Source organism: Nannobrachium achirus (genome assembly GCF_963921795.1).
Source record: "Nannobrachium achirus genome assembly, chromosome: 17".
Classification (NCBI taxonomy): Eukaryota; Metazoa; Chordata; class Actinopteri; order Myctophiformes; family Myctophidae; genus Nannobrachium; species Nannobrachium achirus.
This window is the reverse complement of record NC_137824.1, coordinates 60,541,308-60,555,833: the sequence shown is the minus strand read 5'-3', so window position 1 is coordinate 60,555,833 and position 14,526 is coordinate 60,541,308. Positions and strand designations below refer to the sequence as shown.

General features: G+C 41.8%; 1 protein-coding gene across 2 annotated transcripts in view; it reads right to left on the bottom strand.

Moving 5' to 3' along the window:
• The window catches only part of stard15 (StAR-related lipid transfer (START) domain containing 15), a 32,004-nt gene extending 28,725 nt beyond the window's left edge, over nucleotides 1–3,279 (bottom strand). Inside the window, exon 1 of one of the 2 annotated variants that reach the window (XM_080746175.1) lies at nucleotides 2,582–3,279. In XM_080746175.1, coding sequence (XP_080602301.1) covers nucleotides 2,582–2,728 — 147 coding nt within the window. In that variant the 5' untranslated portion in view covers nucleotides 2,729–3,279. Of the gene's footprint in view, nucleotides 1–2,403; nucleotides 2,418–2,581 lie in introns of those variants that run through there. The other variant, XM_080746176.1, reaches the window with a different exon arrangement.
• Between the last annotated feature and the right edge of the window lie 11,247 nt (nucleotides 3,280–14,526).

The following is a 14,526-nucleotide window of genomic DNA, read 5'->3' as shown; positions in this document are numbered from 1 at the left end:
CTTCATGTTCCTATAGCCACTAGCCAGGGTGAAATGCCAACACTAGAGAGACTTCATGTTCCTATAGTCACTAGCCAGGGTGAAATGCCAACACTAGAGAGAGACTTCATGTTCCTATAGTCACTAGCCAGGGTGAAATGCCAACACTAGAGAGACTTCATGTTCCTATAGCCACTAGCCAGGGTGAAATGCCAACACTAGAGAGACTTCATGTTCCTATAGTCACTAGCCAGGGTGAAATGCCAACACTAGAGAGACTTCATGTTCCTATAGCCACTAGCCAGGGTGAAATGCCAACACTAGAGAGAGTGTTCCTATAGCCACTAGCCAGGGTGAAATGCCAACACTAGAGAGAGACTTCATGTTCCTATAGTCACTAGCCAGGGTGAAATGCCAACACTAGAGAGACTTCATGTTCCTATAGCCACTAGCCAGGGTGAAATGCCAACACTAGAGAGACATGCCAACACTAGAGACTTCATGTTCCTATAGCCACTAGCCAGGGTGAAATGCCAACACTAGAGAGAGACTTCATGTTCCTATAGTCACTAGCCAGGGTGAAATGCCAACACTAGAGAGACTTCATGTTCCTATAGTCACTAGCCAGGGTGAAATGCCAACACTAGAGAGACTTCATGTTCCTATAGTCACTAGCCAGGGTGAAATGCCAACACTGGAGAGAGACTTCATGTTCCTATAGCCACTAGCTAGGGTGAAATGCCAACACTAGAGAGACTTCATGTTCCTATAGCCACTAGCCAGGGTGAAATGCCAACACTAGAGAGACATGCCAACACTAGAGACTTTGTGTTCCTATAGTCACTAGCCAGGGTGAAATGCCAACACTAGAGAGACATGCCAACACTAGAGACTTCATGTTCCTATAGCCACTAGCCAGGGTGAAATGCCAACACTAGAGAGAGACTTCATGTTCCTATAGTCACTAGCCAGGGTGAAATGCCAACACTAGAGAGACTTCATGTTCCTATAGTCACTAGCCAGGGTGAAATGCCAACACTAGAGAGACTTCATGTTCCTATAGTCACTAGCCAGGGTGAAATGCCAACACTAGAGAGACTTCGTGTTCCTATAGTCACTAGCCAGGGTGAAATGCCAACACTAGAGAGACTTCATGTTCCTATAGTCACTAGCCAGGGTGAAATGCCAACACTAGAGAGACTTCATGTTCCTATAGTCACTAGCCAGGGTGAAATGCCAACACTAGAGAGACATGCCAACACTAGAGACTTCATGTTCCTATAGCCACTAGCCAGGGTGAAATGCCAACACTAGAGAGACATGCCAACACTAGAGACTTCATGTTCCTATAGCCACTAGCCAGGGTGAAATGCCAACACTAGAGAGACATGCCAACACTAGAGACTTTGTGTTCCTATAGTCACTAGCCAGGGTGAAATGCCAACACTAGAGAGACTTCATGTTCCTATAGTCACTAGCCAGGGTGAAATGCCAACACTAGAGAGACTTCATGTTCCTATAGTCACTAGCCAGGGTGAAATGCCAACACTAGAGACTTCATGTTCTTATAGTCACTAGCCAGGGTGAAATGCCAACACTAGAGAGACATGCCAACACTAGAGACTTCATGTTCCTATAGCCACTAGCCAGGGTGAAATGCCAACACTAGAGAGACATGCCGACACTAGAGACTTCATGTTCCTATAGTCACTAGCCAGGGTGAAATGCCAACACTAGAGAGACTTCATGTTCCTATAGCCACTAGCCAGGGTGAAATGCCAACACTAGAGAGACATGCCAACACTAGAGACTTCATGTTCCTATAGTCACTAGCCAGGGTGAAATGCCAACACTAGAGAGACTTTATGTTCCTATAGCCACTAGCCAGGGTGAAATGCCAACACTAGAGAGACTTCATGTTCCTATAGTCACTAGCCAGGGTGAAATGCCAACACTAGAGAGACTTCATGTTCCTATAGCCACTAGCCAGGGTGAAATGCCAACACTAGAGAGACTTCATGTTCCTATAGTCACTAGCCTGGGTGAAATGCCAACACTAGAGAGACATGCCAACACTAGAGACTTCATGTTCCTATAGCCACTAGCCAGGGTGAAATGCCAACACTAGAGAGAGACTTCATGTTCCTATAGTCACTAGCCAGGGTGAAATGCCAACACTAGAGAGACTTCATGTTCCTATTGTCACTAGCCTGGGTGAAATGCCAACACTAGAGAGACATGCCAACACTCACTAGCCAGGGTGAAATGCCAACACTAGATGACACTACATATTTGGAAGCCAAACATCAACACAGGTATCAACTCTGGCCTATATTAAAATGTGAATACTTTTCCACTACTACAGACAGGCAGAGCTTACCATTAGTTTCTGAACAGTCACACAGTGGTTAAATTAAATCTTACCTTTAGTTTCTGAACAGTCTACAGTGGTTAAATTAAATCTTACCTTTAGTTTCTGAACAGTCTACACTACACAGTGGTTAAATCATCTTACCTTTAGTTTCTGAACAGTCACACGGTGGTTAAATCTTACCTTTAGTTTCTGAACAGTCTAACACACAGTGGTTAAATTAAATCTTACCTTTAGTTTCTGAACAGTCTTGCTCTCTTCTTGTCTGCACCACACGGTGGTTGATCCCTTGTTGTATTTGACCATCCATCCCTCATGGTTCTCACACTGCTGCTTAAAGGAGCTGAAGTCTGAGTCGTCTGGGATCTGAACAGGCATCTTTATTTAAACTACAATAAACTACACACTACAACACTACAACTAAAACCTAACGCAGACAGACCGGTGGTCCTTTACATCTGTTCTGTGTTTAGAGTTATAGATCCAGTGGAGATGTTTTGTGTCCAGTAATAAGAAGAAGACCGGGTAGGTAGCAGTGAGCAGGACTCTGGATGATATCTTTCATACAGAACGCTCAGAGGAGGCGACACAAAAATAAAGTATAAAAATAATCCGCAACGCGACAGAAAGCAGTCTGGAGAAGCTTCCTATATGGTCTCCTCTCCTCTCTGGTGTTGGTGTAGAACAGACACACAAGCTGCTCTCCTCTCCTCTGCTCTGCTAACAGCAGAAACACACTGACAGACTCACAGGTGCAGCAGATCTACAAGCCCTCTGTGTGGGGGTTCACACTGACACACTGATAGACGGACAGGTGCAGATCAGATCAGCTCTCTCCTCCTCCTCCTCCTCCTCTGTCACGCTGAATGGACGCTCAGGTAACACAGAACGCACGCGCACGCGTACGACACACACACACACACACACACACACACACACACACACACACACACACACACACACACACACACACACACACACACACACACACACACACACACACACACACACCCTAACCCTAACGCCTCCAGCCTAGCTTGCAGCAGGCTGCTGGTTACACCGGTACAGGTGACCTGTGGAACTGTGTGACTCCAGAGGTCGCTGTTGTCCTTATGCTGAAAAAAAATCACACACAGAGGTACACATCTTCTATTTGTGTCAATGTTATGTGTGAAAGTGGTTCCTGTGTAAATAAGCTGAAAAGCTTACTAGGATCTCCTTTTAGCTGACATTGTACCAGTAACCTGACAATAAAGTCTTCAATCAATCAATCAATCAATCAATCAATCAATCCGTCAGACAGGAGGAGAACCCACAAACTCACACATTGTGGCTGCAGCGTTTAATTCCGTCGCATCATTCGATAGGTCGCCAATTTCGATGTAGCTCAATCCGGTAGCGCGCACGCACGTCCGCGTGTGCGTGTGTTTGTTTGGGGGGAGGGGGCGGGGGGGGGGGGGGGTGATCAGACTGACAGATGATCAACAGATCACATTTCTACCTGAGTGAGGAGTTTTCACTATAGATTCTAAAGCTTGTGTGTTTATGAGTCATTCATAATATTTGGAATTTTTTTTCGGGAAAATTTGATCGAAATGAATTACTTTTCTGAATAGCCCACCCCATTAAGGACAAATTTAACATGCAGAAAAACATATTTTCTGCATGTTGAATAATCCATTGACATTGATAACGGGGTTTGAGTGGAACGGGGTTGAGATTTTTTACTCAAGATGGCAATTACTCTACGTGTGGTGATTAAGAGGAGACCACATGGCATGCATGACATTAGGAAATCAGATACATTGTTGAAATAACAAAGATAGTTTTCACAAATGATTGTTTTCTATCTTTATTTCATGTAACGGGGTTGAGTTGTTAAGCTTTACGACCACACTATGAAAGTATAAATGACTATAAATAGGTGTAAAAAGTTGGGAAATGTCCTCTTTCTGCAGCATCTTGCTCAGAAGACTTGTAGAATGCCATTGCATGTTGTTGATGTCACTAAAGGAGCAGTTCATCTATTTATAGTGGCTCATAGGAATAGACTATGTGACAACCAGGAATAGTTTGGTGACCACCGGAGACTCGGTTGATGGCCGGAATTTAGACGGCACCCGGGAGCAGGTTGGGTTAGCGCCCCAGCCTGTGTCTTCCGTGAGGAAGAAGCCCAACAAATCCACGGTGAGGCCTTTAGGAGGGCCATTCAACTGCAGCAGCTGAATGGAATGTTTGGATTGGGGTCTGGTGCAACGCACAGGTTCTGAACCTGGTGAGAGCAGGAGAGGACCTGGTGAGACGTAGGAGGAGCCCGGCCAGGAGTCAACCCATAGAGCCTAGTTCTTCCACGTGCCAGAATAGTGCCCCCAATCCCGGCAGAGTAGTACCGGGGCAGCACATTGAGTGACCCTGTCTTTCCCTAATAGGACTGATCGTGGATAGCTACTGGGACGTAAGTCGGGACTTGATCAACCCCGGCTGGGTCACCTGGGCGAGGGTGTATGATGTTGCGAGACCCGAAACACCTGTCGACCCCAGGCTACATCACTGATGATACGTCCCAGTTGCATCCTTGTGATGTTTTTTTTACATACTTTTTACAGAGAGGAGAATGACTTTGTAACGGGGTTGAGTGCGATTGGGGGACGGAGCTATATTATGTGATTTTAATGATAAATCATCTATCTATTAAAATACTAAACATGACCAGCAATAGAGTACATTGCTGGTTTTATGTGAATAGCATAATTTATGGATTATTTTACATTTTTATTAGTTATATCTCAAGTCCACTTTCCTTAGCAGCCATCGGGGACATGAGAAAATGGACAAAATAGGTGGTGTCTACTAAAAAAAGGGAAGATAATTTCTGGAATTAAGATAAAATGTGTGTAAGTTTTACACAATATTAAAGGGAACATTTCAATTAATGATAAAAGCTTTTAAAAATCAATTTTGGTGACCAAATAGATAAAATACAGCTAAAAGGATTAGAGGGACCTCAAATCGGTTTCGTGGAATGACTCTTATACTGAAATAAAGGCTATATATTTATATAGTTTAACTGATAGTTTAAAGACTGATTGATTGAAGTGAATTGTCAGTTTTGATTGAGGAAGAAGAATTTATTAGAAGATTGCAATAGAAACAAGTACAGTTTCATGACAGTACAAATCACTGGTACAAGGCCAACTAAAAGGAGATCCTAGAAAGCCGAGGCTTATTTCCACAGGAACCACACTTAAAGTATCTCATATAACATTGAAAGACAGACGGACAGAACAGATTTAATATTGATCAGCAGGGCAACCCTTTGCAAGAAACGAATTAGTTGGTTGACTTTATTGATTACCTTGGTACAGTTGGTAGTCATTTTTTCACTGGATAGGTTAGCCTCCAGGATGCAACCCAGGTAGCAGATGTGTTTTTTTCTTTCTATCACAGTGTCACCTACTTTAATTGTGAAGTTCTCAACTAGGCTAAGTTTCTGACTAGATCCAAAGTAAGAGGATACATTCAGTTTTACCTAGGTGAATTGAGAGTCTGTTGTCATTGAGCCAGGTGCAGATCATGTTTAGTTCACAGTTAAGGGCCTTTTCAACCTGCAATATGTCTCTGCCTGAGACTAGGAGAGCCGAGTCATCCGCGAACAGAAACAGATTGCAGTCACAAGCAGATGACATGTCGTTTACGTATATTAAGAACAACAGTGGTCCTAGTATACTCCCTTGAGGTACACCACAGTTTACTGGGAGGGGGGGGGGGACAGGGTTCCGTTGACTTCCACCATCTGTTCCCTCCCCTCCCCACCAAGTAAGAGTGCATCCATCTCACTGCTGTTTTGCATAGGAAAAGGTCCAGTTTCATGACAGTACAGGTCACTGGTACAAGATCAAGCTTTTCGGCTTATTTACACAGGAAACCTTTATGTATCTCATCTCATATAACATTGAATGACAGACGGGTACAATAGAACACAGTCATTTGCATAGGGAATTGTCAGTAACAGAAGGGGAAAACATTTAAAAGCAGTAATAAAAAAATAAAATAAAATAAATAAATAATAGTAATAAAGAGAATTAGGAGATATTTGAAATGGCAAAAATGTAGTCTGTTAGAGGTTAGTCCTCTAACAGACTGTTGGAGGTTTTATTATAGCCTGCTGCTAATTACATTATCAACAACTGGCCGACAGAGGGCACTGTGGAGCTGTCTACAGCTGCTGTGTTCTCTCTCTCTCTCTCTCTCTCTCTCTCTCTCTCTCTCTCTCTCTCTCTCTCTCTCTCTCTCTCTGAACAAAATGGTCTTTTATTTTTATCTGGTGGAAACCAGATCTTTAAAGAGATGAGTTTGTGGCGAGACTTTCAGGCGACCTATTTGCCGATTGGCTGTCCATGTCACATGGTAACCGAGCTAGTTTCATGATTGGGAGCGGCCCTCCAGACGATGGGTGGACAGTACTGCATTAGGGCCAATAGCAGGGGACTTTACCTCTCCTCCAGACTATGGAATCCTGGACTGGTGTAATGAAATATTTTGTCCAGCAGGGAGCACCATTCCTTCACACTTCACAGGCCAGCCTGGCCAGGCCCTGTGGTCACACATTTCTGGACACCAATGCCTGTGTAACATCCATGCATTCATACAACTGCGAGTCTGCCGCTGCGTGCTTGATTTGGCTGTACACGCTGACTTGTTCATCAGGAAACATGCTCCCTCGTCGATTGGATTTTACAAAGCAGACCCGTGTCGTCACATTGAATCCTGTTTAAGAAGAGCTTAAAACACAACTTTCTAATGTTACATTGATGACGTGAGGAGCGCTAAAGTCGTCTTGGTTACATAGTAGGCTATGCGAAAATAACAAAGCTCAGAGTCGCAAATTCAATGATCGCTGCATCAGCACACAAAACACGGGCGTGAGAGAAGTAAATGAATGAAATGGACATCACGTTTAGCCGATTCAACGATTCCAAAAGTCATACGATTGGAAGTTATTGCTACATGCGGCTACATGCGTCTCGCTGTTGCTGCTGTTTTGTCAGGCAACAGCCAGGGTCCAGGGAGTGCACAGAATTTTAGAGAGGCATGGGCTGACATTTCTAAAAGGGCCTTTTCATACGGATAAAAGTTAAGGGCTCAAGCCCCTTTTGCTGTATGTGCGCACGTGCCTGGCGACCAGCGCATCACATTACAGACTTATCATTTCAATCCGTTTCTTTGCAAAAACACATTTCTTTTAGAAAACATTTGTATTCTTGTTTCTCCCAGTGTTATGGTTTTTAATGTGTAAATATAGCACTTTATTATGGGGAAAACGTGTGTAGGCCTATTTTCCTTTTTTAAATCGCTAAAATAGCGCATTTTTGAACACATTTCCTTAACGGTTAACGGTTAATTGTGGGCTCGCCTATAAGGCGAGCACACTTTAGATATTGTCATTATTGTGGGCTCGCCAGTAACTGGCGAGCACACTTTAGATATTGTCATTATTTATTTATTTATCTAGTATACTGTAGACGGGATCTTCGGTTCCGTTCTACTCCTACATACTTAGTGAGAAAATGAAAATAAAAACATCAATATGTTCAGTTTACAGTGGCGAAGTGTGCTATTATTTTCTATAGCAATCGGCCAAATGGTGGCGCTGTAGGAAGCCTTCGAAAGTGCGATCTTTGAACAGGTATAGCTCATGCTGTGTTATACATACAGCCATGAAACCTGTATACACTTATGCGTCTCCTCATGCCGAACAACTTTTACCCTCTAACTTTTGACCTCTGACCTTTAGGTCTCCCACAATTCGGAATTATATGAAAAACAGTAAAAATCTATCTCCTCCTGGGATTTTCGCGTCAAGTGCACAAAACTTTTTTCACATAAACTTTGGACCAATACGGTCAAACTGTCTGGTTGGATTTCTTTTAAAGTGAAATATAATTTTTTAATAATTCATTATATTTTGCGGTTTTATGCAAATTATTCTTCGGCCTCTAAATCATACATGCAAAGTTACACGTTCATGGCATTTGGCAAAGATGTGGAGGGTTAGTCAAAGTATCACTGAAACCAATTTTATTCCAATCGGCCAAAGGGGGGCGCTATACGAAGCGTCTGAAAATTCAAACTTCAAACGGGCATAAGTCATGACTCGTTTCGTTTGAAGACATGCAACTTGTTACACGTGTGCTTTGACTCAAGCGGAAGACATCTGTGTCGTTGTTAAGTAAGCTCCGCCCTTCGATTTTCCGCCACTTTGAGCAGTTTGTAAAACGCGTAAACCCGCTTTTATTCTGGAATTTTCGCGTCACGTGCACAAAACTTTTTTTACGTGAACTTTGGACCGATATCTAAAGATCTGTCAGATCGGATTTCTTTAACATTGAAACATGCTTTTTTAAATAATTCAAACAATATTGCATTTTTATGCAAATTATTCTTCTCCCTCTAAAACATACAAGCAAAGTCACATTTTCATGACAAAATAGTGTAGAGGGTTAGTTCAAATATCACTGAAACCAATCTTACCCCAAATGGCCAAAGGGGGGCGCTATATAATTTTGAGCAGTTTGTAAAACGCTTAAACCCGTTTTTATTCTAGGATTTTTTTTGCAATTTGCATGAAACATTCTACACGCAATCTAAGGACCTTTATCTAACATGCCTATGAAGTGCACACAAAAAAATTATAAAATAATAATAATAAATATAGCTGCAAGCAGCGATAAAGTGTCCAAAGCCAAAAACACCTCAAATCATGAACACAGCCTGGGATGTGCGTGAAATCTTGCAAGCACATTCCCAATAGGTCAAGGAACAGATACCAACCTTCTCACATTGGCCTGTTATAGCGCCACCAGCGGGTCAACTTTTGCACAACACATTTTTGGAACAAAATGGACCAATCTTTGACGTCAGTAACGTCAAAGAGAGCACTGCCTGCGATCTTGACATTTTGTGCTTTTATAGCCATTGTTTTCTGGCTTGAAGCGAGCCCACAATTGTTTCGAAGGAACAATATTTTTCTAGTTTATTTATCTATCAGGCAGGCAATCAGTAGACGGGAACTTCGGTTCCTTTCTACTCCTACATACTTAGTGAGAAAATGAAAATAAAAACATCAATGTGTTCAGTTTACAGTGGCGAAGTGTGCTATTATTTTCTATAGCAATCGGCCAAATGGTGGCGCTGTAGGAAGCCTTCGAAAGTGCGAACTTTGAACAGGTATAGCTCATGCTGTGTTTGAGTTACAGTCATGAAACCTGTATACACGTATGCGTCTCCTCATGCCGAACAACTTTTACCCTCTAACTTTTGACCTCTGACCTTTAGGTCTCCCACAATTCGGAATTATATGAAAAACAGTAAAAATCTATCTCCTCCTGGGATTTTCGCGTCAAGTGCACAAAACTTTTTTCACATGAACTTTGGACCAATACGGTCAAACTGTCTGGTTGGATTTCTTTTAAAGTGAAATATAATTTTTTAATAATTCAATATATATTGCGGTTTTCTGCAAATTATTCTTCGGCCTCTAAATCATACATGCAAAGTTACACGTTCATGGCATTTGGCAAAGATGTGGAGGGTTAGTCAAAGTATCACTGAAACCAATTTTATTCCAATCGGCCAAAGGGGGGCGCTATACAAAGCGTCTGAAAATTCAAACTTCAAACGGGCATAAGTCATGACTCGTTTCGTTTGAAGACATGCAACTTGTTACACGCGTGCTTTGACTCAAGCGGAAGACATCTGTGTCGTTGTTAAGTAAGCTCCGCCCTTCGATTTTCCGCCACTTTGAGCAGTTTGTAAAACGCGTAAACCCGCTTTTATTCTGGAATTTTCGCGTCACGTGCACAAAACTTTTTTTACGTGAACTTTGGACCGATATCTAAAGATCTGTCAGATCGGATTTCTTTAACATTGAAACATGCTTTTTTAAATAATTCAAACAATATTGCATTTTTATGCAAATTATTCTTCTGCCTCTAAAACATACAAGCAAAGTCACATTTTCATGACAAAATAGTGTAGAGGGTTAGTTCAAATATCACTGAAACCAATCTTACCCCAAATGGCCAAAGGGGGGCGCTATATAATTTTGAGCAGTTTGTAAAACGCTTCAACCCGTTTTTATTCTAGGATTTTTTTTTTGCAATTTGCATGAAACATTCTACACGCAATCTAAGGACCTTTATCTAACATGCCTATGAAGTGCACACAAAAAAATTATAAAATAATAATAATAAATATAGCTGCAAGCAGCGATAAAGTGTCCAAAGCCAAAAACACCTCAAATCATGAACACAGCCTGGGATGTGCGTGAAATCTTGCAAGCACATTCCCAATAGGTCAAGGAACAGATACCAACCTTCTCACATTGGCCTGTTATAGCGCCACCAGCGGGTCAACTTTTGCACAACACATTTTTGGAACAAAATGGACCAATCTTTGACGTCAGTAACGTCAAAGAGAGCACTGCCTGCGATCTTGACATTTTGTGCTTTTATAGCCATTGTTTTCTGGCTTGAAGCGAGCCCACAATTGTTTCGAAGGAACAATATTTTTCTAGTTTATCTATCAGGCAGGCAGGCAGGCAATCAGTAGACGGGAACTTCGGTTCCTTTCTACTCCTACATACTTAGTGAGAAAATGAAAATAAAAACATCAATGTGTTCAGTTTACAGTGGCGAAGTGTGCTATTATTTTCTATAGCAATCGGCCAAATGGTGGCGCTGTAGGAAGCCTTCGAATGTGTGAACTTTGAACAGATAGAGCTCATGCTCTGTTTGAGGTACAGCCATGAAACCTGTATACACGTATGCGTCTCCTCATGCTGAACAACTTTTACGCTCTGACTTTTGACCTCTGACCTTTAGATCCCCCAGAATTTTGAATTATATGAAAAACAGTAAAAATCTATCTCCTCCTGGGATTTTTGCATAACGCGCACGAAACTTTTTTCACATGAACTTTGGACCAATACGGTCAAACTGTCTGGTCGGATTTCTTTTAAAGTGAAACATTATTTTTTAATAATTCAATCAATATTGCGGTTTTATGCAAATTATTCTTCTGCCTCTAAATCATGCATGCAAAGTTACACGTTCATGGCATTTGGCAAAGATGTGGAGGGTTAGTCAAAGTATCACTGAAACCAATTTTATTCCAATCGGCCAAAGGGGGGCGCTATACGAAGCGTTTGAAAATTCAAACTTCAAACGGGCATAAGTCATGACTCGTTTCGTTTGATGACATGCAACTTGTTACACGCGTGCTTTGACTCAAGCGGAAGACATCTGTGTCGTTGTTAAGTAAGCTCCGCCCTCCGATTTTCCGCCATTTTGAGCAGTTTGTAAAACGCGTAAACCCGCTTTTATTCTGGAATTTTCGCTCCACGTGCACAAAACGTTTTTTACGTGAACTTTGGACCGATATCTAAAGATCTGTCAGATCGGATTTCTTTTAAATTGAAACATGCTTTTTTAAATAAATTCAATGAATATTGCAGTTTTATGCAAATTATTCTTCTGCCTCTAAATCATACATGCAAAGTAACATGTTCATGGCATTTGGCAAAGATGTAGAGTGTTAGTCCAAATATCACTAAAACCAATCTTACCCCAATTGGCCAAAGGGGGGCGCTATATCATTTTGAGCAGTTTGTGAAACGCTTAAACCCGTTAGGATTTTTTTTTTGCAATTTGCATGAAACATTCTACACACAATCTAAGGACCTTTATCTAATATGCCTATGAAGTGCACACACACACAAAAAAATAATAATAATGAATATAGCTGCAAGCAGCGATAAAGTGGCCAAAGCCAAAAACACCTCAAATCATGAACACAGCCTGCAATGTGCGTGAAATTTTGCAAGCACATTCCCAATAGGTCAAGGAACAGATACCACCCTTCTTACATTGGCCTGTTATAGCGCCACCAGCGGGTCAACTTTTGCACAACACATTTTTGGAACAAAATGGACCAATCTTTGACGTCAGTAACGTCAAAGAGAGCACTGCCTGCGATCTTGACATTTTGTACTTTTATAGCCATTATTTTCTGGCTTGAAGCGAGCCCACAATTGTTTCGAAGGAACAATATTTTTCTAGTTGCATAGGGAATTGTCAGTAACAAAAGGGGAAAGCATTTAAAAGCAGTAATAAAACAATAAAATAAAATAAATAAATAATAGTAATAAAGAGAATTAGGAGATGTTTGAAATGGCAAAAATGTAGTCTGTTAGAGGTTAGTCCTCTAATATAACAGACTGTTGGAGGTTTTATTATAGCCTGCTGCTAATTACATTATCAACAACTGGCCGACAGAGGGCACTGTGGAGCTGTCTACAGCTCCACAGTGTCTACAGCTCTCTCTCTCTCTCTCTCTCTCTCTCTCTCTCTCTCTCTCTCTCTCTCTCTCTCTCTCTCTCTCTCTGAACAAAATGGTCTTGATCTCCTCTTTTTTTTTTTTCACTGTTTTACAAGACTATACAATAACACACACACACACACACACACACACACACACACACACACACACACGCAACACACGCAACACACACACACATACACACACACACACACACACACACACACACACACACACACACACACACACACACACAGGCCCCCCATGAATGTTAACTATTGAAAAATAGCAGATATACAAGCTCACAGCGCAGCACCGAGTGCTGCGCTGCGAGCTTGTAGATCTGCTATTTTTGAAAAATTGTGAAAATGTGTGCAAGAAACCTGTTTCCATGTCAGTGGTGCTCAAACCTTTTCATGTGAAGGACCCCCAAAATGATATGTATTTGGCCACGGACCCCCATCTCAAAATATCTAGTCCCCCCCCAGAAGCAAAATTTGAGTTACAAATGTTCGCTTACAACAGGGGTGGGCAACTTTGATGATGGAGAGGGCCACTATATTTTCACACTCACACCAAAGGGGCACAATGCATATATATACAGTCAAAAATAGCAGATCTACAAGCTCAAAACGCGTCGCACTGCGACGTGTTTTGAGCTTGTAGATTGGCTATTTTTGAATTGGAATCCTGACTTTTTTCATCTATTTATTAATTGGAATCCTGAAAAGTAAATGTTTTTATATAATTTGAAATGCATTTACTGTATATGTTCTTATGTTAACTTTATGAACTTAAATACAAATACATTGGACATAAAAAAAAAAAAGACTGGTAATAGTCATTAAGCTACTATAGACTGAAGTAATTAAAGCGGGTCATGTTTGTATGTTTGGATTTCTAAGAGCTGAAATTAATAATATATCAGTTCCGACATTAACGTGAGGGCCGCATTAAATGAAGGTGGGGGCCGCATGTGGCCCCCGGGCCACCAGTTGCCCATGTATGGCTTACAAAATACATATATTCAAAGATTTGCACACATTTTCATGACTTTTCAAAACATAGCAGATCTTGCCGCGCTGCGAGCTTGCATATCTGCTATTGTTCAATAGCTAAAGTTACTAAGGCCCCTCCACCACCTTGGGCCCTGGTAACTCAGTACCACTTTCACCCCCCTTGTGACGCCCCTGCCTGGATGTGAAAAGGGAGCTGAAACCTGACTCTACATGAGAGGAGAGCTTTCCTCTTCACCTGAAACCTGACTCTACATGAGAGGAGAGCTTTCCTCTTCACCTGAAACCTGACTCTACATGAGAGGAGAGCTTTCCTCTTCACCTGAAACCTGACTCTACATGAGAGGAGAGCTTTCCTCTTCACCTGAAACCTGACTCTACATGAGAGGAGAGCTTTCCTCTTCACCTGAAACCTGACTCTACATGAGAGGAGAGCTTTCCTCTTCACCTGAAACCTGACTCTACATGAGAGGAGAGCTTTCCTCTTCACCTGAAACCTGACTCTACATGAGAGGAGAGCTTTCCTCTTCACCTGAAACCTGACTCTACATGAGAGGAGAGCTTTCCTCTTCACCTGAAACCTGACTCTACATGAGAGGAGAGCTTTCCTCTTCACTCAACACCTGACTCTACATGAGAGGAGAGCTTTCCTCTTCACTCAACACCTGGTCTCCCTGGCATGGGGATCAATACCGGTTAATTGTACCTTATCTTATCTTATCTTAACTTATCTTCTTATCTTAATAGCAGCTGTCCACAAGGTTCAGGAACCTCCTAAAGTGA